The sequence below is a fragment of the Acyrthosiphon pisum genome, chromosome A2, assembly GCF_005508785.2.
Source record: "Acyrthosiphon pisum isolate AL4f chromosome A2, pea_aphid_22Mar2018_4r6ur, whole genome shotgun sequence".
In the NCBI taxonomy this organism is placed as follows: domain Eukaryota; kingdom Metazoa; phylum Arthropoda; class Insecta; order Hemiptera; family Aphididae; genus Acyrthosiphon; species Acyrthosiphon pisum.
The window spans coordinates 8416688-8440551 of NC_042495.1; the positions used below are offsets into that span (position 1 = coordinate 8416688).

The window sequence follows — 23864 nt, forward strand, 5'->3', positions numbered from 1 at the left end:
TTAAATTAGCCGATAGTAATATTTTTATACCATTAGCAATATATTAATATTAAATAATAACGAATAAAAATTTTAAAAATTCAATTGTAATTAAAACCCAAAAAGTATGTCCTCGAATAATTTATCTAAATATCTTGATACGTAAATTGTTTATCTAAGATAATTTCTTAAGATAGTTGTCAACAGTTTATTTATATTTATCTAGATAAGATAAAGATAATTTAAAAATTTATCTAGATAATCCCAACACTGGTTATGAGGGAACCTAGCTTGTATTAAAATTTCGGACTTTTAGTTAGAGAAAAATTTTTTTATCCATATTAAAAAAATATATATATCTTGTGACTTATACATAAAATGAAAAAAAGGACGTTTGGCAATGGTTATTCAATTTTCATTTAGACCACTGATTATAGAATCATTTGGAATATATTTTATATCAATGGATAGACCAAAAAAAATGTATTTAGTTAAAAACTGGTATTGCGTAGTAATTCCAGTTATTTTTATTTATTTTTTGTTTTTCCCGATTACCTGTTATGAAATTTACATGGAATTTTAAATTGTTACTTCTTAAAAGAACCAACTAGGTCGAATTTTTTTATTATAAACCATCCTCAAATTTAAAAATCAAAGCAACTTTTGATTACTTTTTGTGTATATATACACAAAATATTAAATAACACACAAGTTGTGTCATCATTGCAAGATGAATAAACTCAGCTCAGAATCTAAAATATTTATTCACCAGTGGCATATATCTAGAAATTTTAAAGGGGGGAGGGGGCACATAGGAATATATTATAGGTAATACATAAATTAATTCACAACTGTTATTCACTAATTACCATATCTTTATAAATGTTAAAAAAAATACATTTTAAATTTTAAATGGGTTTGTTTAATGTTTATTAAGTCATTTTAAAATATTAATATACCACAAATAATAATTATATACCTATTTTTAAATATGTTTTTTAAGTTATGATTTCCTTGGCAGTTGGCATATTCAACATATTTTTTGTTGGCTGTTTCCTGTGTTTGACATGATTAGGCCATACCTTTAGATAAAACAATTTATTGGTTTGAGTAAAACAAATGAATAAATATGTTTGATATTATAGAAAATTTTGCTATATTTATCTTAATAACATTATAAAATATATAATATAGACATTTTATCGTATAATAATATTGTTTATACTAAATTGTACGAATTTTGAATGGAGAGGTTAATAGTTTTTTATCAAATTCCTGAAAAAGAAAATGGTATTAAAAGAAATTCAAATATAATTATCCAAATTAACCAATCACATACAAATCTACAAAGTTTATTCGATACATTTATTTTAATTCATTTAAATTTAATAGAAGATAAATAGCAACTTTATCTGTGTTGTAGCAATTTTATTTTGTTTTATAGTATTTGCCAAAAAATTTTAATAATTAAATGAAAAAAAAAAAAAAATTCCTAATGTTCTCAAACTGACAACTTTAATTTTATTTATGTTATTCAAATAATAAAAACGCTACGACACAGATAAAGTGGTTCCCTATGCGTTGTGGAATTTTGGTAATTCTACTATAAATACTGAGGGAGTGGTTTTATCCCGCGCAAAACAGCTTTTTCCTATGTTGTACATTTGTAATACGGAGACAACGCATGCAGGACGCGGGTATCACGTCATCTTAATAATAAAAGGAAAAAAAAATTATGGTAATAATCTAATTGTCAATTCATAATAACTAATAAGTAATAAGTAATAACTATTGTTAATTACTCACAATGTTTGACTGGCGATTAATATCATACTGTTTTACTTTATTATATATTACAACTCCTGCAATAACTATGACAGTACCAAGCCCACTCAAAAGGGTAATAGAATTTCCAAATAAAATAATTGACATCCATATGAGAAATGCACGTTTCACAGTATTGGCCACACTAAATTGTATTAAATATGAGATTTAAATTTTGAATCTAAAATATAAGACTGAAAATTAAATTAATTATTACCTATAAGTAACTGGACTTATATAATCCATAAGAACATATGCTGTAATACTTTGAAAATGGAAAAACACTCCATTTAATATAAACATCAGTAAAAGATATAAACTAGTATTAGAAACTGCATATTTGATGTCAACTAATACTAATGACACAGGAATTTGAATAATAATTGAAGCTAAACTTGTATAATATTGTAATTCAGCAGGTCTTAAATATAAAAACATTTAATTAAAATGTATTTGAATTTTAAATTATTTTATACTTACGTATATTTGAATTTATCACCACTAATCAACATTTTTGAGTAAACATTTTGTAAGCTAAAGAAAAATGTAATTATATATTATTAAAAATATTTGAATTATAAAAAAAAACATTAAAAATATCATTACCACTCAGTAAAGTTGGTTGCAAGAGCAGCTATAAACCCTGGTAGGTTAAATGAAATTTCATTTGAAGAACATAATGCCAGGCCAACCATTATAGGAACTAAAGATAGGCTTACCAAAATACTAGTTTGTTCTCCTAAAATTAAAATAACTTCTCAATATAATCAATCATATTTGTAGCTAAAAGAAATGTTCAGATATTTAAGAGTATTTTTTGTATAATTACTACTAATGAGGATTATATATTTTTTTCTATTCATTGCACAATTTTTAATTATTTCATTGGTGACTTCTTATTTCTAAGTACCAGATAAAGTGCTTGTTACATAAAATATTTATAAATAAATACTATAAATATGTTACATTAAATATGTATAAATAAATACTATATATCTATGATACATGTAAGACAAAGACAAATGATACTGTTTTGCACTTTTTTAAACATTATTCTATGTATATTAATACCATTTTCACCTTACCTAATAACAATTTTGAAATAAATACAGTAAATATTGGAGCTGAACTTTTAATTGTTTCTGTAAAACTTACTGCTACATAATTTAATGAAATAAGTCCTAAAAGTACAGTAATAAATCTGTAAGAAAAAAATCAACCGTTATGATTCATGGAAATATATTTACATAGGTACAAATAGAATTACCGTGTACAACCAACTAAACACATATGGATGTAAAAGTTTGGCGGTCTTTTGGATCGATGTATTGGTTGTTTGTACATTCCACATGGTAAATACAGTTGAACAAAGCCACATATAGTTGTCATGATCATTTGAGATGCTCCTGAATCACGTAAAAATCAAAAATTGAACATTCATCACACTCAATGTCGTGCATGACAATTATATTTACCCAGTACTGTAGGATCTCCATTTAGATAGGAAAGGATGTACTTGTTCAAAAATAATGTACATCCGCTGAAGAAATACCACAAGACCAAGAATGCGATGGCCCTGAACGAGTGTAAACCATCTTCCATTCGTTTTTCAGCAACAGTGACAGATTTGGGCAACTGAGTCATAAATGTCAGTTTTGTATCACATTAATACAAGAACAATAAAAATTAAAACAAACTACCTAAAACTAGTAACTACATGGTAAGAAAATGTGTCGGTAACTATTAGTTGGTAAGGAAAATGTCAATGAGTAAAATGTATTTAAGAAGTTTTTTTTAATCGAATAGTAGACACGTCACAAATAAACGATACCTATTTCAAAAAATGTTTTTAGCTCATCTCTTTGAGTCTTATCTTATCATTCCTAACGATACCATATCGTTTTGTATACAAATCAGAACATAGAACCGTAAATAATAAATAAGTACCGGTCCGGTGCCATGGTTTAATTACAGAATATTTTGTTCTATGCTTAAACCACGATTTAAGATAGTACTATCTTAAATCGTGGCTTAAACCATGGTATGTGCGTTGGTATCAGGAGATATCTTCTCTACATCGTGGTTAGTATCAATTAGTATCATACAATTTATCCATAACCGTGGTTTTTAGGTTAAAAGTAAGTAGGAACTCTACAAAACAACAACTAACAAGTAACAAGTTAAACAGAGTAGCGACCAGCGAGTTCAAACGCCGAGTTACAGACAGGCTAACAGGCAACAAATCCATTCGTTTTTGAAAAAAGTAAAAACGTAAGTATATTTAAGTATATAATATATTGTATATTTACTTTTTTGATATCTTGAAATACGTGTGTGTCTGTGCTGTTTGCACTAGAGTAAGTTGTGATGAATTCATGTAAACGCAAATGCATGTGACAAGCAGTTATGCTTAACCAATATGGTTTTAAAACTAGTTAATAATAAAAAAAAACTGGAGATAACGCAAATTATTGACAGCATGTTGTTCCATAATTTTGGCGAGTTAGTAAGTTAATGTTAATACTACTGAAAAGTCGAATTAAAATAATTTGTATTGACCCTCTGAGGGCTGTTCTTACAATGTCCAGTAAAGTGTTGGTTAACGCTAACCGACCGATAACAGATTTTATTACCGGTAGAATATGGCCAGTTATGTGTCAGTTAAGTTTATCTGTCAATTGTATGAACGGCCTTTAGTTAATAATCGGTGTTTTTAGTTTTTTTTTTTTTTATACAATTTCCCCTTTAATTTATTAACTTTCAGATTTAAATATTAATTTAATATTGTATTGAATATTCTAAGACTAACTTTTGTATCCTAATTTCTTAATGATAAATGTTGAACATCTTAAGTTTTAAGTATTTAAAATAAAATTATATGGAGTCGAGTATCAACAAGACCTTAGAAAAATTGTTCTAAGACTAAAATGTATAGTAAGTTAATCATAATTTAGTAGACTTTTTGTTCTTAGTAGAGTTGTTGACTTATTTAATTTATTGTGGTATATTTATATTTTCAAGATTATTACAACAATCAATATTATGTATAATTGCTATGTATTATTTTATGTAATATAAAAATTATGTGATAATTGGATTTGTTAATTTTTAGTAAAATGCCATATAATGTTAGGTACATATTTTGTGATTTTATGTTAAATTAAAGTAGTTTTTTAAGTGTAAATTGTAACTAAAGTTGATTAGGTATCATAAAATTTGAATTATAGATTTTTAAGTAATACCTATACAGAATAATGTTTGTCATGTGAATTAGTCTGAATGTTTATCAATTATATGTTAATGCAATTTTATCAAGATCTTGTCAAATTCACATGAAAAAATTCTGCTAGCCATGTCATAGGATTTACACGTTAAGTGCCATGCGGCCGCTGGCGGTCATTATTTTGTAAATCTCAAATTTTATACTTTTGAGACCGCCGGCAGCCACAATTGATCTGATCACATTACCGCTGGCGGCTGTAAATGAATATGGTTTTATATTATTAATTTTCCATGGCGCTACAATAATGCACCAAAAAAGCATCGTGGCGTAGCGAAATCATTACAAATTTTTTGATGTAATAAATATATTTTAAAAAATTTTTTTATATCTTTTAAATTTTTTCAAATAAATAGTATAAAATAAAAATTTGGAATGACACTTTAAAATATGCTTAGCGTACTGATGATGCATAATCGTATGACCGCCAGCAACCGCATGACACTTAACATGTTAAAAAGAAAATGTTTCATAATATTATTATTTATATTGATATTTACATGTTAAAAAATATTATGATGTTTGTTACTATTTGTGATACATTCCAATTTTTGTATACAGGATTAGTTGGGAATTTATTATAATACAATAATGGCAGTCCGAGCACAGTTTGAAAACAACAACGAAATAGGGGTATTCAGCAAGCTGACAAATTCCTATTGTTTGGTTGGAATTGGTGCTTCGGAAACATTTTACAGTGTATTTGAATCAGAATTATCTGATATCATACCTGTTATCCATGCATCTGTTGCTGGTTGTCGCATTGTTGGCCGTATGACGGTTGGCAACAAAAATGGGTTACTGTTACCCAATTCTACTACAGACACTGAATTGCAACACATACGCAATTCGTTACCCGACAATGTCAAGGTACAGCGTGTGGAAGAACGTTTATCTGCTCTTGGAAATGTAATGGTGTGCAATGATTATGTAGCACTAGTTCATCCTGATTTGGACAAGGATACAGAAGAGATACTTTCAGATACTTTAAATGTTGAAGTATACAGACAAACAGTGGCGTCCAACTGCTTAGTTGGTTCATACTGCGCTATTTCTAATCAAGGAGGATTAGTACATCCTAAGACCACGGTAGAAGATCTTGACGAATTGTCTGGTCTGATTCAAGTTCCCCTTGTAGCTGGAACAGTAAACCGTGGTTCAGACGTCGTGGGAGCTGGTATGGTTGTGAATGATTGGTGTGCTGTTTGTGGTACAGATACTACATCAACCGAAATTTCTGTCATTGATAGTATATTTAAATTAGATCCGGACGGTGTACACAAAATGAAAAAACTCAAAGGTCCACTTATCGATAGTATCAAAGCTTCATAATCATTAATAATTATAATATACACTTTATGTTTATACTATTTATATTGTCAATGTACTTTAATAATTATATAAAAAAAAAAATGTTGTCTTTGTTTCAATCTACTATAATAAATACACAAAATATTAAACAGCATATTACTATTAGTTATTACTTGTTTATATACATTAAGTGTTTTTCACCCAGTGATCTATATCCATTTTTATTTTAGAACTATTATGGACATTGATATCCGTGATTTGATAGACGAAGAAGATGATGATAACCAAGAAGAAATGACTGCCCAGAAGGTATTACAAATTGTTGAACGGGCTTGGCTAAATGAAAAATTTAGTCCAGAAATACTGCCACATCAGACAGACTATGTTGATTGTTTGCTTGAACAAATCAAGGGAATGGAAGGAAATCTTGCCAAATTATCTAAAACTGATCCAAAAGTGGACTTGCACAAACTTGAACTAGAACGTATTAAATTTGTTATAACTAGCTACTTGCGAACTAGGTTGAAGAAAATAGAAAGTTTTTGTGTGAGGGTGCTTGAAGAAGAAGCCACTCGTTCTGAAGAGGATGCGTATTTATCACCTGCGGAGCTTAAATTTGCTAAAGAATTTGCTCTGAATGCCGACAATCATTTTGACACCATACTCCGGCATATGCCTCATCTATACAACAAATTGGATAGAAATAAAAAAATTATCGAGCCCAATTTAAATAGTTTTGTTTTTTTAAAATGTAACAAGCACATAGATAGTGTTATTATAAAAAATACACTGGAAGGCCAGGAAGAAGAAATTGTATTAGAAGATGGTTCTCAGCATTTGATGCCTTATAGTTCAATTGCTGAATTTGTGAAAAAGGGTACTGTTCAATTGATCTAAACTGTTTAATAAAAATTCAGCATTCATTCTTCATCCTATTCAATATTAATAATTCATGTTAAATAATCAATTCAAAAATACATTGATTATGCCACCCGTAATGATATGTTAAATTAATGTAATATACGTTTAAAATAAACAGATATCAAAACATTCAAATGTATAATATTTATTTTTATTCCATCCAGTATTTAGATATATTTCTCAATAGTTGTACGTGATATATTTCAAATTAAATTATTCCTACCAACGAGCCAATTTTAGGTATAATAAAAATATTTATTCAAAGCTTTAACCATATTAGTTGTTTTTTCTGAATACGACTGATAAATACACAAAAAAAATGCATAGAAAATACAATTATACATTATTTCCACTTTTTTAAGTACAATAAATGTTAATTTGGAAGAACTAATAAAAATGATTTCATATAAACCTGTTGAATATATTTTACATTTTTATTTTCAAATAAAACATACTGTAAACCAGTGGCGTAATTTGGTCATATTTTTGGGGGGATTGAAACATTTACCCACAACCCACCTAAAAAAGAATTTGGTTAATTTCAAAAAAATATAAATAAAATATGCTTATATATTTGTGAAATATTAAATTTATAATAATGATTAGTGTTTATTATGCCGTAATTTAGTATAATATTATATTACAGCTACCATAATTAAAATAAAGTGAAATTATTTTAATAAGAAATACTTGTTTAAGTGAAAACCAGCACAATGTTATAAAAGTATACATTTATAATTTTAAAATAATATTTATATAAAAGTGATGAAAATAAATATGGAATAAGAATACAAATTATATTACAACAAAAAGAAATGTCAAATGTTTCCTTATATACACAAAATAATATAGTTGAACTCTCTTTAAATTTTAAAACATTATGAAAAATGCATACAAAATGTTTATAAAAGAAAAATACAATCGTCGTGTCTAACCTAAAAAAACATGCAGGTCTTCTAAATATATTTACTTCTTCTTTTTTTTTGGAACTGGTGATTTGGGATCTCCAGTATCAGCTTTATCAACCTTGTCAGCTTTTTTTTTAACCGGGGCAGGTGATGGCGCTGGCTTCAAATTCTTTTTAAGCAGTTTTTTCTGTTCCCTTTCTTTTTCTTCTAATTCTTGATTTTCTCTCTCTATTAGAGTAATTAAAGTGTTACACCGCCTTTGCAATTCATTTGCAGTACGGCTTTTAATAAACCAATCAAATCTAAATTGAGGAGCACACCTAAAACAGATATCAAATATTAATAACCCAAAATATATATAATTCTTCTTCAATGCTAAATTTTCTTTACTAACAATATTTCTTAAAAATAGCTTATTAAAACATACAAATATAACATAAATATGAATGATTATAGACATATGATAGTTAAGGTTTTGTCATGATATTGAATATTTATTAATAATTTAACTGAAATTCTATGTTGAAAGTTTTTTAAGAAACTGGGAACAAATAATCTCAATATTAAAGTAAAGAATCATCAAGAACATTAAATAATGTTTTTGAATTTATATATTTTCTGACATGCTACTGATAATATTTATTATTTAACAATATTGACAACATTAGTGGTACCAAACTGGTCGGCAACCAATTTAGGTGCGCGCATTCCCCACCAATTTCCCATTGTGAGCATGATCACGTGGTTCTCGACGCACCAATCAAATCATTCGACATGGGTGAAAGCGATATAATAATATATAAGAGTATATTATACTCTTTTGAAAAGGAGTATTGTAACTTCTCTTATTTTCTATATCCCTAACCTTACCTTATAGCCGCCCTTAATTCTTCATACACATTTTCTTTATCAAATCCAAGTTTGTGGAGCATGCAAACTAAAAATCTATCTTCTTCTTCAGTATAATTCTTGCCCTTGTTTGCGCCATATGAAATGCGCAATTGATGAAATGGGGCCCTATACCTTGTCATCTATTTGAACATTACACATCAAAAAATATATTATACAAATCTTTTGAATGAATATATAAAAATACATTACTTTAGCATCCAAAGCTCTTTTAATGCTAGCTCGGCGTTGTATTTTGGATTCTCCCCTTTCGATTTGTCCCATAATTCTATCAATATCTTGGAACTCATTACATCTTTCCCAAAATACAGCACTGTATTCTCTTACTTCTTCCGCGGTTTTACCTAAAATTAAAAATATGTACATATTTTTTTTTTAGTTACAGGATTGCTAAAGAATCAGCATCAATAGAATTTGAACAATTAACTCATAAATACCTTCTACTTCTTTTGATATGTTATCAATATCATCTCTGCCATATTTTTCATTAGCTTTAATAAATTGATTAAAATCACGTTTATTCCAATTTGTAAAACCCTAAAACAAGAAAGTTAGTCAAAATTATATAAACATTAAAAACAGAATATTATTTACTTTTGTTAATAAAATTTCTTTTTCTGCTTGTTCTTCTTCAGTAAGTGGTTGAGATTCATCAATTTTTTTTTGTTCTTCTTTCTGTATTTTAGTTGCATCAGCACCTAATTCTGAATTTTTTGGTACCTGTTTAAATCAAACATTTTTTAATTAATTTAACTATAGCATTTAAGATTGAAAAATCAATCTAAATATTGTTTTTGGTTTTAGTTCATATTTAACCTAGTCTTATATGTTATACATATACCATTACTAACTAAAATTAAATAGACACACAATGATTATTATATGTTAATATATTTATTCAATGTTTGAGATATTAGGTTAGTCCCATTTCTCTTTAATATAATTATAAATCTTAACTTACTTTGTATCCAACAGTTTGTCTATAATAATAAATTTCTTGATCAAGTAAATCAAATAAACGAGTAGGGAAAAACTGGAAATCTTGAACCAATGGTTGTTTAGGTGGTCGAGGTGCCTGCAAACATTTTTAAATACACATTTTATAGTTAATATAGTTATATACATAAATGAAATCAGCTTATATAACTCATGTATAAATATATGATATTGTTATTATTTATTAATTATTACCTTAGGTTGTTTGGGTTCAGATGTTCTGAGTGCTTCGCGAAAGTAGGCATCTACAGCGTAATTAGCTTTGCGTTCACGTTTAGGTGGTTCTATCCAATTTCCAATACCAGTTAACTTCTGTTTTTCTCTACATATAATGAGTCAAATTAAATCATAGATGTATGGAACACTTGTGTCATGAAATTATCATTATAATATACCTATAGTCTTCTCCTTCAAACGTGTACAAGGATGATTCTGTTTGAGCATCTAATGTAAAATTTCTCAAAGATGACTCTCCTAAAGACTCTAACTTTTGCTTCATTTCTTCCGTCTAAATAAACATAAATTCATACTTTATACAAGTGTTTCTAAACCTGGGGGTCGCCAACTTATTATTTAGGGTCGCGTATGAATTAAAATTGTATATATTATATGTATCTGTAAATATTTGGTATACATTTTGTTTATTAAAAATAATTATGATAATAAATGTTGTATATTTATATACAGTATTATATTTTATGTTATATACAATGAACGATAATTTTCGTATTGATTACTAATAGTATTTAAAAAAATATATGTAGGTGGTCGTTAAAAAATTGAAATTCAAAAAAGGGGTCGTCACAGTAAAAAGGCTGAGAAACACTGCTTTATACTACAGTTACTAATAAGTTACCGAAAAGCAACCGAAAACGCGATCAAATGAATAAGGACACTTAACAGCCAACACTCCTTAACTGATGACAACATTGAAAAATTACCAATAGCATTAATTTTAAGGCCAATATTGTTGTTTTTATTTTTGTAAATTATTTATATATATATACCTGTATCTAGTTTGTAACACTCGCATATAATAACCATACGATAATAATAATACTAATAAGTTATATTTAAACCAAATCCCTATAATAACTTTAAAATTCTAAAAAATGCATCGTAATTTCAAAAATATATGTTCATAACATATAATATTAAAATAATTGTTAAATTTAAATGGTAAAATCTATACCTTCTCTTCGCCTTTCCGTAAAATAGTATCAATATCTTCATCAGTAATTTCAGAATCTTTAGATTGGAAAACATGATTTGCACCATGTCTGATCATGTTCAACATTTCATCTTTATTCAGAGTATTTTTCTGATTATCCATCAGTCGGCCTTGTTGAATAACTAATTTATCTAACCTAAGTTTGACTTCAGCTCTTTCAACAATTTTTTCTTCAACAGTATTTTCAGTAATAAGACGAAATACTCTAACTTGTTTTTTTTGTCCAATTCTATGAGCTCGGTCCTATTAAAAAATATAATTAATTGTTTGTTTAGTTTTAAGAGAATAAATATACCAACCATCGCTTGTAAATCCATTTGAGGATTCCAATCAGAGTCATATATAATAACAACATCTGCAGTAGCTAAATTAATACCTAAACCACCGGCTCGCGTAGAAAGTATAAAAACAAACTTTTTGCTATTCGGTTCGTTGTACTCATTAATTTGACGTTGGCGATCTTCATGAGGGGTTTGACCATCCAAACGACAATACTATAAACAATTTTTAGAAATATGAACAAATTTCATTTAAATACTAAATGTTAAACATTTTATGATGCATCCAATAATATTAAAATGAAGATTAATAATCAAATTATCAAATTAATGGAGTAAATTATAATTAATACATACATTATATCCTTTCCAGTGCATGTAATCCTCCAAAATATCCATCATACGTGTCATTTGACTAAACACTAGTACACGAGAATCCTGTTCTTTTAAAGCCTTTAATAGCTTATCAAATACAACCATTTTTCCACAGTTAAAAACCTAAAACATCATATTGTTAAGTCATCAATAGTATTTTTTTATTTGATTAGTTATAAGATGATGTATACAATATGTTCATCGGTAGTATAAGGAGGACCTGGTTCTGCACCATCAAAAAGATATGGATGATTACTGCACTTTCGCAGCTGCATAAGAATATTTTGAAGTCTCATTTTCTCTACTTTACCAGCACCATTGACTACATCTATATCTTTCATTAAAACTTTGGTATACCTTTAATAGACAAACCATTAACACAAGTTGTTCAACACAGATATAGTATTATATCCATATATATTTTATACATTTACCATTCTCTTTGTAATTTACTAAGACCAACATAAACTTTGACTTCTTTTTTGGGTTTTAGACGTTTTTCCACTTCAGATTTTAATCTTCTTAAAAGAAATGGTCTTAATACCTACACAAACATTAAAACACATTTAACACGTAGACTGCGTATGTCTTTTTGCTGTTTTCACCCAGTGCGTATGATAAAAGTAAAAACAAAATAAATTTTAAAAAAAATAAAGAAACTGCTCATAACGACGTATGTATACATCTTTAAAAACTTGCGTTTAATCCGCGCTAAATAATTATAAAATAATATTCAGCCACGCGTAGGGAATTTTAAACCATTTATTTTAAATCTATATTAGACGCCATTTGGCGTCAAACGCGTTGCTGAATGATACTTATGACACCAATTGGCGTCAGTACGCAGTCAACGTATTAAACAATTTATATATTGTCTAGCATAAAATAGTTGTATTAAAAATAAACTTACAGCATGAAGTCGCTCAATTAAGGCATTATCGCCAAAGCAATTGTTTGTGTTGAACCATTGATCAAAATCCTGTTAATAAAAAGTGAAATATATTGTTTAAATAAAATATTTTTAATCAAGTAACAACTTACATCTGATGAATTGAATACATCTGGCAGTAAAAAGTTCAACAGTGCCCACAATTCATGCAAATTATTTTGCAATGGTGTACCAGTTAACAATAGTCGATTTGTAGTTTCAAACTCCCTAATTATTTCAGAAAGCTTGCTTTTTTCATTTTTTATTCTATGAGCTTCATCAATTACTAAATATCTCCATTGAATTTTACGTAATACAGCTCTTTCGCGAATAATCATTTCATAAGATGTAATACAAACATCCCAGTCCCCAGGAATAAACGTCTCACGTATAAATTTGACCTAAAATATAATATGTACACTAAAGATTAAATTTAAGGTTCTAATTTTTTTTTAAAGTTTGTTGGGTTATAATTACATAAAATAAAACATAATTATTATATCAAAAGTAATATAAAATTATTTCAGACCGTCAGACACATTCTCAAACTATTTGAATCAATTTGGAAAATTCAAATTAGTTATTTGATTGTTGTTTAATATTAGACAAATGAGATGGGCAATATTTGAATGTTTATGGTATTGTCTATTCATTAGTGTCTATCACAAGTTATTGACATTAACTCACCCGCGTGTCTCTATCTCCAATCATGCAAACTGTTCGAATTGTGGGACACCATTTCTTAAATTCATTAACCCAATTTTGTAATGTTGATTTAGGAACAATAACCATGTGAGGTCCAGGTATATTTCTGTAATGCTTCATATATCTGGATACATATAATACAAAAAAAAAGTTTTAAAATTGAAAAATGTAGTTAAAATACAGACTCAAATGTGATCCACTTACCCTAAAAGTGATATTGTTTGTAAAGTTTTACCAAGACCCATTTCATCAGCCAGAATACCATTAATTCCGTTTTCATACAATGATATCATCCAATTCAAACCACGTACTTGGTAATCACGTAATTCACCATTTTGTATATAATATGGAGATTCATCAAACTGTGTGATAAACTTATCTGCTGCCAATGACTCCTTTAATAGCTCTTCATCTTCTTCTTGTTCAGTCTGGCGATGACGAAGGCTATTTGATACCATAAAATATATTATTAATATTAAAAAGAAAAGTCCATAAAACTATAAAATATTTAAAATAAATATACATTAAAATGTTAACATTGTCTAACTATCATAAAACAACTATTACAACTATTACTTATTACATTTTTGTAATTTAATAGTCATACAAAATAATCCCACACTTGGGAAACTTGAACTAAGATAGAGAATGTAATAGCTGCAGACTGCGCAAAATTAGCATAAATAAAATGGGTGAACAATCAATAAAAAGTAAAAACCCAATGAAATGTCTTATGTTACCTTTTTGGAGAAACGAAAATAGAACTTGAAGAATTTTTAAAAGCTATAGGTATCTAGAAATATTTTGATACAAATACAAATAATATATTATATAATATATATAAAATAAATATCATAGAACATGTCTTTATATTATTAGTTATTTTAACTACATTTTAATTGGATGATAACAAAATGTATACTGTGATAACTCATAACAGCTCTAGTTAACTTTTTTCTCATCTATAGACCTTTTTATTAAGAAGACCTGCATGTGTTATCTTCGTCTTAAACACGTACAATATAGACAAAACGCGTTTCCGCAGTCTGAGTATAGCTCAGTTTTAGTTCTAGAGTAAAAATACCTATTGAACAATTGAATTGTAACAATATTTCTGAGGGCAAGTCATTGTGTTTTTTCCATTATACCCAATATAACGTTCAGTATATTGTTTAGAAATAGTAAAAATTTCATTTTTTTTTTTTTAAGAAATCAGTCTTGCCCTCCAAAATATTGTCAGCTTTAATTTTTGTAAAAGGTGTTTTTATTCTAACACCAAAATTAAGCGAGCTCTAATCAGACTACATAAACAAATTTTGTCTATACCATACGTGTGTAACGGAGACATGCGGGTGTGACATCCTCTCAACAAAACCTTGACTTTTTCCCTGCCATAAATTAATATAAGTATGTGCGGTTAAAGTCTAATTAAAACAATTTTGGATACGCTACTAGTTAATGCCAATCAATTTATTTTTTGTATACATATCAGGTTTGTCACCTTTACAACTAGGTACCTACCTAGTTAAAATAATTAAAAGTATTGTATATTATATTTTAGATTCTGAGTGGAACGATGAATGTATTGATTTTACAATGATGTGTGTTTTTTTATTTTTTTTGTGTCTGTGTACACGATAAGTAGTCAAAATAATGCTTTGATTTTCAACTTCAGTATCTTGTTCGATTGGAAAGTGAATATCGTTGGTGCATTGAGGAGGTCAAAATTAAAAATTCCCAGTAATTTTCAAAAGCGCCAAGAAAAACCAAAGAAAAATTAAGGAAAAACGGGAATTTTTACGCAAAATCGATTTTTCACAAAATTGAATTTGGTTTTTGGTGTAACTTTAAAAATGACCGTAGATACTTGAAATTTTGACTGAATGTTTATCTTAGCATTTTCTATACACCCATAACATTTTCAAAATATTTTGATTTATTTTGAGCTCTTTACGGACATTTTCATTTTCCATTTTTTTTTAGTTTTTTTTCTAAAAATATCAATAAAATTTTATTTGTTGATTAAAAAAGCTTGAAAATTTAATAAAAGGCTCCTCGTATATTATTTCAAAAGCAGATGAAAAATATTAAAAATCCTTAGTTACAGTTTCTTTTTATAAGCATTTAAAGTTTAAAAATTGACAAAATATGGAAAATTCACGAAAATTAGCAAATTATTCTGAGTTAAGAATTCGTAAAAATTTTTCTTTTTAAATCTAAAATTTTAAAATGTAATACAAGATTCCTTATAAGATTATCTACCTTTATCAAACAAAAAATATCTATAAGAAAGTCAAATTAAATTTTTATGATCGTTTGAAATTCACATTTTTACAACATTTGATATTCACTCGATTTCTTACGTAACGATTTCTTTATTTTGTTGTAATTCAAAAACGAATAACTGTAGATACATGAAAATTTTACTATATATAATGTTTATATTAGCATTTCATATACACCATACAATTTTGAAAATATTTTGACTCTTTTTGAGCTGTTTACGGACATTTTCAGTTTTCAATTTTTTTAGTTTTTTTTTTCTATAAATATCAATAAAGTTTTATCTGTTGGGCCAAAAGTGTAAAAATGTAATACAAAGTTCCTGATATATTGTTACAATATCAGTTGAAAAATATTAAAAATACATAGGCACAATTTTTTTTTATAAGCATTTGAAGTTAAAATGTTGACAAAATTTATCAAATTTAAAATTGAATAATTATTTTGTAGTTAAAAATTTATAAAATATTCAACTTTTATATCTAAGGATTGAAAATTTAAAACAAGATTCCACGTAAATATTTAATTCTGTTACCAAAAATTCTAAGAAATACATAAGCACAGTTTATTTTTATAGTCATTTTAAGTTCAAATTTGGACGAAATTACATATTAAAAAACCTGGAATAAATATTTTATTTATTTTGTTGTGATTGTAATGATTGTATAATATTATTTGTGGGTACTTGAAACTTCTAAAGTAGACTATTATATATCTATGATAGTACCATGGTTTATTGTTGATGTATAACGCGTTACCTGATGGATATTGTGATATGATTAATTTTGAATTTATTATTAATACCTATTATAGGTCAATTTTTTTTAAATACTATAGATAAGTATACCTACCTATAATAGGTATGTCTAATACCTAGACTGACAAACCATCTCCGCTCAGAATCGTTTTTCTTATACAGTGATATTATATCATTGAATTCAAATTTAATACTATCCATTATACAGTGACCCACTTGTAATCTACTGTACAGCAGAGCGACATCCACTTACTCACCTTTTTTTTAATTGTCATGGTTTCAAAAACATTATCTTAGTAAAATTCTCCATTATATCTATTAAAATTTTAATAAAAATACTTACTCGGCAGAATCTCCAGTTTCAGCTTTAGGTTTACGAGGTCTACCCTTAGCTTTCTTTGGTGTGTTCCCAGTAGCACTAGCAGTGCTTGATCCATCTTTTTTTTGATTAGCTGTCATAAAATGAGCGAAGATTTCTGTTTGTTTGAGAAGATAATCAAACCTTTTTCCTCGGTCAGTTTCCTACCGAATGAATAAAATGTTGTCAATAAAAAATGTAATTTATTTATTTATTAATAAAAAATTATCATTACAACTTTATGACCAAAAACTTTGCCTTCTTTTTCTTTGGATGGAGATGCTTCATCTTCAGATCCAGAATTATTCTAAAAAATGATTTTAAGTTAATTACATTTAAATTACAACGAGATCAGTGAATGTAATTTCTAGCTATTGGTCTAACATGAACTTGGGCGAAATAGAGTAAAGTTTATATTGAGTTAGAAATGATGGAATTTTTATAAGTTAAATATGTTAAATAAATTTGTAATATTTGTAATATTTAAAAAAGTTAATTTTTCATTTTCTCATATGTTTTCAAAAAAGAGACATTGGTACACACACATTAGTTATCTCAATTGTTCAAAAGTATTAAATGCTAATTATATGTTCTGCTTCCTTAATATATACATTAGAAATCAATAGAACGTGCATCAGTTAGAACGAACAAAACACAAAACCCTAGCCCAAGTCCATAAAATTGTACATTCAAAATTAAAATACACAATTGAGGATAGTTATTAGTTAGTTATTATCTGCTACATATTTAGATTTAATACGGTTTATTATGAGCAAGTCATTATCTTTTATTGTTTATATATGAATGTTATAACTGCATACAATAAGAAAAACTCATTGATAGCAACTTCTATTGTAGATAATTAAATTTTACATACCTCAAATACAACTCAATTTAAAATTTAAATATAGAAAATAATCATAGTGAGATTATATGAGATATCATAGTCGATACTTATGGTTTGAAGTTTGATAATAGATCAATTTACTCCGATTAAAAAATAATAAAAGTTAAAATCACATACCTAAGAAGTTTAGTTCTTTATACGTGTGAGACATAATATAGATAAAATAGTTTCTTATGATATGACATTTCATTATACAAAATGCTGTACCTCATGAAATCAATTATTGCATCTATAGGTACAAATAAAATGTGGTTGAATACTAACGGTATTATCCGTTTTTGAGTTATCCAAATTATCTTTTTTGGCAGGTGATTTTGAGTTTTTAGATGGCTCGTAGTTATCATCATCAATTTCCATGTCAGGGCTGTCCATTTCAATTAGTAGGTAGACACTTTGTTACCGGTGCAATGCTACAATCACACTACACACCAATTTACCATTAGAATTACGATCGTTTAAATAGTTAAAACAAATTCGTATACGGTATTAAATTACTTACCCTATTCGGTATACAACTAATATGTATTATTTATAAAAAAATATCAATAAAGATTATTGAGAGCAAAACAACCACCTACAAGTAACAACAAACAACCCAACTTATAAAAAAGTACTTGTACACACCACGGAATTAAACCGCGAAAATGGACGTGAGACAAAAAAAAGAAAGAGTAGTCACTGCAACACACCAACGGCAAACCATAATAATTATTCGTAAAGTCGTAACAGTCCTGACACGAGTAAGTCGATAACTACCGTAGACCAGTGGTAGTGGAGTATGGAGTACAATAAACTTAGCCCCTCCATCAACAATCAACGTTCCGTTGCAGTGCTACCATCACTAAGGTGGTATCATTGAACAATAGCTGCATAGAACCAGCTGGGTATGAAACTCCGTGAACTGGTCGAATCGGGCGATTGTGGCCTTAAACACGGTCTCCAGGCCCCATGGGGGCGTGGCATACGTGAAATAAGAAATGGTAAACAAGCCGACCCCGCGTAGCGTATCCCGCCTAAATTCCGGTAAACGTTTCCATGTTTTTTGGAGGTTTAGACTTCAGATCATGGGTAAACAAGACCCCAATCAGCTGATCGAGTTTCGCTTCTATTTTGTTCTATGGTTGTAGATATTTACAACCTAGATCATTTAACCTAGATCATATATTCATATCACGATTTAAGATCTTTAATCGTGGATCATATACATCTAATCTAATCATATAGCCTGCTATTTATTTATCCACCTTGCATCTAATGTTTACAACCGTGGTTACCACTGTTATTTTTTACTGTTATCAACACTCGACATATGATAATTGATAAGACATAGACGCGGCACGCATGATACGCACTGTGCAACACGGTCTTGATTTTATCATGCATGTAACCAAAACACAGATTAAATGTCTGTGCAGTGTGCATATTACTGCAAAACACGTGTGTTTTGAGTTTTCAGACGAAGCGGTTAAATATTTTATTTAAGAGAGCGCCATAGGCTTCGTCAAACTTTAATATGGCTCCAAAAAGTATTAAGAAAAAAATAATAAAAAACAAGAAGCCTACAAAAAAAGCTTCAAAAGTGGTTTCTAAAAAGGTTGAAGTGATGAGCGATGGTAACGATGATTCTGATGATGGATCGTTAGATGCAATTGAATTTAACAGTGAGTAAATTATTCGTTTGATACCATTGTCTTAAATAGTTGTTATTGCCCCTTTTGTTTCAGGTGAATCTGATCATGATGCAAGTTTAAGTGAGGGTGATGATGGTAAAGTGTATGACAGCGATGATTTGGACGAAGATTTAGAAAAACTGAAAACCTCTGACCCAGAATTCTATAAATATTTAAAGGAATGTGACAAAAAACTTACCAGTTTGCCTGAACAAGATGGTGATGAAAGTTTTAATGATGATGATGATTATGATGAAGATGATGTTGAAGGAATAAAATCTGAAAAATTACATAAACCTCCTACTAATTTAGAAGTAAGTACTTGAAGTAATTAACATTTAAAAAAAAAAAAAACCATTATTAAACTAATATTAAATGGGAATCGCGAATATTTTAGATTGGTAGCGATGAAAGTGACTTTGATGATGGACCAAGTAATAGTGGTGGAGATTTAACTGTTATTACATTGTCAATGATAGAGACATGGAGACAAAAACTTCAAAATTCGTAAGATCAATTTATATATAAAAAAAAAAACTATTTAATAATATGGTGATCAAATATGTATATAATAAACTAAAAATAAATTATAATTTTAGAAAACAAAAACTCAAATATATAACTACAGTATCTAAGGCAATGACAGCGGCACTTCAACGTATAACAGCAAATGAAATTAATAAACCTACATGTTATAAAGTCGAAGGGAGCTCAGGTAGTTATGCATATTTAATTTAAATTGAATAGGTTTAGTTTAAATAAGTCTTGTTTTTTCAGTATTTAATGCAGTACTTCAAATGTGTATGTTTGATTTGCAACCTGCCCTTTTGAAATTTTTGAAACTTCCTCCTGGTACATCATCAAAAAACATGATTTCAAAATCAAAGCATTGGAAGAAAGTTAAAATGACCCTGCGTTCATATTTAACAGATCTAACTAGGGTAATTACAAGATTTGTTTCTAATGTTTTAGAAATTGGAAAATTTGATATAATATCTTAGTTGATATCTATATATTATGTACTAATTTTTTAAAAAAAAAGTAAAATTAATTTTCAAATTGTCCATAATTACTATGAATTAAATTTAAATGTTTGCAGCTATTGACAACTGTTTCTAGTGAAGACATTACTTGTGTACTATTAAAACATTACCACCAAATGATACCATTTTTATCATGTCTTCCAACAATTGTAAAACCGGTTTTGAAAAGGTTTGTAGCACTATGGAGTGCTAATGCAAGTGAAACTGTTAAAGTTGTATCTTTCTTGTGTATTTTAAAGTTAGCCAATAGTGACCTATCATCTTATCTAGAAATTATTCTAAAGGTAATTAAACTATTTATCTGCAAATATTTTTATATTAAATAATGTTGTTTTTAGGCTATGTATGTGGGATATATTTCTAATAGCAAATTTGTTACTCCAAATGCTTTACCTGGGATTAACTTCATGAGACAATCATTGTCAGAAATGTTTACTATAAGTGAATCAGTATCTTATAATCATGCATTCTTATATATCAGACAATTAGCTATTCATCTTCGATCAGCTGTAACTTTAAAAAAAAAGGTAACGGACTAAATAATTTTTTTAATTTATAAAAATTGTATTATTATAAAATCATTTTTTTTTTTAAATTTTTAAGGAAAATATACAATCGGTTTACAATTGGCAGTACATATATTCACTTAAATTATGGACAGATGTTTTGTGTGCTACATTAAATAAAAAACAATTGCAAACTTTGGTTTACCCTCTTATTCAAGTACGCCTATTACACTTAGATAAAAAAAAATTTAATTGAATATAAAAAAACAACTATTATGCATTTTAGATTATTGTTGGGTGTGCTAAACTCATACCAACAGTACAATATCTGCCATTGAGATTTCATTGTATTTCAATGTTAACTAAGCTGAGTAGGGAAACTGGGAAATTTATACCAATTTTACCACATATCTTAGAGGTATTTATATATTTGGTTTTCAAAACCCATGGGGTTTTTTTTTTTTGTATTTGTATAAAAAAAAAAAAACATTATTTTTAAGGTACTTACTATAGTAGATTTTCAAAAGAAACATTCAAAAACATCAATGAGACCAATGGACTTTACTTGTATATTGCGTCTGTCAAAATCACAATTACAGGAAAATGTATTTAAAGACGCAGTTATTGAAAATGTTCATAGTGCTTTTATGGAATATATAGTAATTGAAGCACATACAATCAGTTTTCCTGATATAGTAGTACCATTTATCATCAAAGTATGTTTTATTTGTACTTCTTAAATATATAGTTTGGTTTAAACGTAATTATTGTAATAATAATATCACTTATTTATTTAGATGAAAGACTTTCTTAAAAATTGTAAAAATATTAATTATACTCGGAAGTTACGTACTTTGTTAGACAAAGTGAAAGAAACGTCAACTATTTTAAGTGAAAAACGTGGAAAAAGTGGTCTTTTACTACATGACTTAAAAGGTATTGAGGCATGGGAATCTGATATTAAATTAGCTGGTACTCCTATGTCCGTATATTATGATAGTTGGTTTAAAATAAATCAGCAACAAGTTGCTAGAAAAATAACAAACAACATTGCAGTAAGTAAATTGAATCTTGATATGAAATAATTTGTGACTGACTTATGATAATTTTGCATTTATTAGCTTGGAGAATTCAATATTCCTACCTTAAAGAAACACAAGCCAAAAGAAAATGATGGTGGACCAGCTGAACTATTCCCCTCTGACGATGAAGAATATGAGCCTAAATTTGGGTAAGACATTCTTAGTAGATAAATTCAATATTAACCTTTATTCCATGCCCATCAAAATTAAAAATAAGATAGTTGCAAACTCAATAATTTTACATAATTATAATTTATATAATATGTATATAATATGTATACAATAACAAGATATATTAAATTTTAAATCACACCATTGTGTTAAGCACATAAATACTTAAATACTTAGGATTATGAAAAAAAAAAATTTGAAATACTATCGTACGTTTAAAATCATTGTGTAAATCAAACTACTTTTACACGTAAAACATAGGTGGCTGCTCACTTGTCAGCTCTTTGACGTCCCGCAGCTATTCATAAACTCTCATTATCTCATTTTCAATAATCATTTTTTTAACTTCGTTTTTTTACCAAAAATTTGTGTTGTACTGTCCTTAAATTATTATAGTTATTCAATATTCATTATTAAATTTTGAACAAAGTAATTTTTCTATAATAAACACTAACCTTATAACTAGTTTATTTACATAATAAGATAAAATTTTCATATTTTAAAAATAAAAACAATTATTAAGAAAAAGGTTTAATACTTTCAAAAATGTTTTTGAACATATTCTATATAACTATTAATATTGTATGCCAAATTGTTGTACCTAGCAGTAGAGAATCTATACATAAATTTAGATTCTAAAATAAACAATGTTATCTGGATCTAGGTCTTCAGAGGATGAAAACGATGATGAAGATGATGATGATGATGATGTAGAAGATGAAGATGAGGATGAAGACGATGATGACAATTAATTGTTAACTTTTTATACTTTATACAATTTACTTTTTATTTTTATTGCTTTTAAAGTTAAATATCTAGTAATTTAAATGTTGTCCTTGATTATTCGTAATAAAAAAAAAAAAAAACATGTCAGTTACACATTTTAATTAGTTTACTCTTCTTTTAAAATATTCTGTTTTATAATTCAATAATAATGATTAATGCCAATGAGATTTTTTTGTTTTAAGAAATAACTTTATCCCAACCCCTTCAAATTCAACATTTTTGCGAGGAGTGTTGAAGACATCGCCAAGCACAACTAGGGACAATATTTTGGTATAGTAAGCTCAATAAAAAAAGTATGCAAGACTGTAATAATAATCTGTACACAATTTTATGAAATTGACAAGACTTTTAAGCTTAAAAAAATGGACTAAGATCCATACACTATTCATCATTATTACCCTGTAATACCCTGTAGGTACTCTGGACCCATTTGGTAAGTTCGGACAAAATAATTTTTATATATAAAATAACTTGACTCTTTTTGAGCTGCTTACGGACATTGTCATTTTTCAATTTTTTTAATTTTTTTTTCTATAAATATCAATAAAATTTTATTTGTTTGGTAAGAATGCGTGAAAATTTAATGCAAGGCTCCTGATATATTGTTACAATAGCAATTGTAAAATGTTAAAAATACATAGGCACACATTTTTTTT

General features: G+C 27.7%; 5 protein-coding genes across 7 annotated transcripts; 3 read left to right on the forward strand and 2 right to left on the reverse strand.

Annotated features, from left to right (window-relative positions):
- Nucleotides 1–831: 831 nt before the first annotated feature.
- LOC100158850 (solute carrier family 35 member E2A) lies at nt 832–3750 on the reverse strand. 2 transcript variants are annotated; one of them, XM_008181226.3, is made up of 8 exons: nt 3279–3745; nt 3071–3209; nt 2889–3004; nt 2410–2542; nt 2284–2337; nt 2021–2224; nt 1786–1948; nt 832–1061 (listed from the first exon to the last, which is right to left on the reverse strand). In XM_008181226.3, exons 1-8 carry the CDS (start codon nt 3445–3447, stop codon nt 978–980), a joined length of 1062 nt encoding a protein of 353 aa, XP_008179448.1. In that variant the 5' UTR covers nt 3448–3745; the 3' UTR covers nt 832–977. The 2 variants fall into 2 exon arrangements, with proteins under 2 accessions (XP_008179448.1, XP_001946344.1); XM_001946309.5 differs by lacking the exon at nt 832–1061 and adding an exon at nt 1119–1254 and having other exon boundaries at nt 3279–3750.
- Nucleotides 3751–3840: 90 nt separating this feature from the next.
- LOC115032985 (eukaryotic translation initiation factor 6) lies at nt 3841–6548 on the forward strand. Its single transcript, XM_008181216.3, has 2 exons — nt 3841–4074; nt 5645–6548. Exon 2 carries the CDS (start codon nt 5675–5677, stop codon nt 6413–6415), a length of 741 nt encoding a protein of 246 aa, XP_008179438.1. The 5' UTR covers nt 3841–4074; nt 5645–5674; the 3' UTR covers nt 6416–6548.
- On the forward strand, nt 3974–7454 carry LOC100160910 (eukaryotic translation initiation factor 6-like). 2 transcript variants are annotated; one of them, NM_001246104.2, is made up of 2 exons: nt 3974–4074; nt 6625–7454. In NM_001246104.2, exon 2 carries the CDS (start codon nt 6632–6634, stop codon nt 7289–7291), a length of 660 nt encoding a protein of 219 aa, NP_001233033.1. In that variant the 5' UTR covers nt 3974–4074; nt 6625–6631; the 3' UTR covers nt 7292–7454. The 2 variants fall into 2 exon arrangements, with proteins under 2 accessions (NP_001233033.1, XP_029344752.1); XM_029488892.1 differs by lacking the exon at nt 3974–4074 and adding an exon at nt 6496–6500 and having other exon boundaries at nt 6625–7445.
- Nucleotides 7455–8091: 637 nt separating this feature from the next.
- Nucleotides 8092–18785, reverse strand: LOC100162928 (chromatin-remodeling complex ATPase chain Iswi). The gene is made up of 21 exons (XM_001945560.5): nt 18450–18785; nt 18215–18371; nt 17279–17350; nt 17029–17207; nt 13850–14089; nt 13628–13769; nt 13054–13341; nt 12923–12991; nt 12447–12556; nt 12204–12369; nt 11995–12135; nt 11659–11853; nt 11321–11602; nt 10524–10636; nt 10324–10450; nt 10094–10207; nt 9727–9852; nt 9570–9669; nt 9325–9476; nt 9094–9254; nt 8092–8543 (listed from the first exon to the last, which is right to left on the reverse strand). Exons 2-21 carry the CDS (start codon nt 18320–18322, stop codon nt 8282–8284), a joined length of 3147 nt encoding a protein of 1048 aa, XP_001945595.1. The 5' UTR covers nt 18323–18371; nt 18450–18785; the 3' UTR covers nt 8092–8281.
- Nucleotides 18786–19277: 492 nt separating this feature from the next.
- LOC100160528 (nucleolar complex protein 2 homolog) lies at nt 19278–23309 on the forward strand. The gene is made up of 13 exons (XM_001943832.5): nt 19278–19611; nt 19675–19934; nt 20018–20127; nt 20220–20335; nt 20398–20561; nt 20720–20947; nt 21002–21190; nt 21267–21386; nt 21456–21587; nt 21670–21885; nt 21967–22224; nt 22291–22400; nt 23087–23309. The coding sequence occupies exons 1-13, from the start codon at nt 19464–19466 to the stop codon at nt 23172–23174; spliced, it is 2139 nt and encodes a 712-aa protein (XP_001943867.2). The 5' UTR covers nt 19278–19463; the 3' UTR covers nt 23175–23309.
- The last annotated feature ends 555 nt before the right edge of the window (nt 23310–23864 follow it).

What these genes read in the sequence shown, in the direction of transcription:
- LOC100158850 (XM_008181226.3), bottom strand. Translation starts at nt 3,447, where the DNA reads ATGACTCAGTTGCCCAAATCTGTCACTGTTGCTGAAAAACGAATGGAA. An exon ending in GGTGATAAATTCAAATATAC is followed by an intron (nt 2,225 to 2,283) that starts GTAAGTATAAAA and finishes TTTATATTTAAG; the next exon opens with ACCTGCTGAATTACAATATT. An exon ending in TTAATCGCCAGTCAAACATT is followed by an intron (nt 1,062 to 1,785) that starts GTGAGTAATTAA and finishes TTTTATCTAAAG; the next exon opens with GTATGGCCTAATCATGTCAA.
- LOC115032985 (XM_008181216.3), top strand. Translation starts at nt 5,675, where the DNA reads ATGGCAGTCCGAGCACAGTTTGAAAACAACAACGAAATAGGGGTATTC.
- LOC100162928 (XM_001945560.5), bottom strand. Translation starts at nt 18,322, where the DNA reads ATGGACAGCCCTGACATGGAAATTGATGATGATAACTACGAGCCATCT. An exon ending in AGTAAATTACAAAGAGAATG is followed by an intron (nt 12,370 to 12,446) that starts GTAAATGTATAA and finishes TGTCTATTAAAG; the next exon opens with GTATACCAAAGTTTTAATGA. An exon ending in TTTGAAGGAGAAGACTATAG is followed by an intron (nt 10,451 to 10,523) that starts GTATATTATAAT and finishes CATTATATGTAG; the next exon opens with AGAAAAACAGAAGTTAACTG.
- LOC100160528 (XM_001943832.5), top strand. Translation starts at nt 19,464, where the DNA reads ATGGCTCCAAAAAGTATTAAGAAAAAAATAATAAAAAACAAGAAGCCT. An exon ending in CTGTAACTTTAAAAAAAAAG is followed by an intron (nt 21,191 to 21,266) that starts GTAACGGACTAA and finishes TAAATTTTTAAG; the next exon opens with GAAAATATACAATCGGTTTA. An exon ending in TAGTACCATTTATCATCAAA is followed by an intron (nt 21,886 to 21,966) that starts GTATGTTTTATT and finishes TTATTTATTTAG; the next exon opens with ATGAAAGACTTTCTTAAAAA.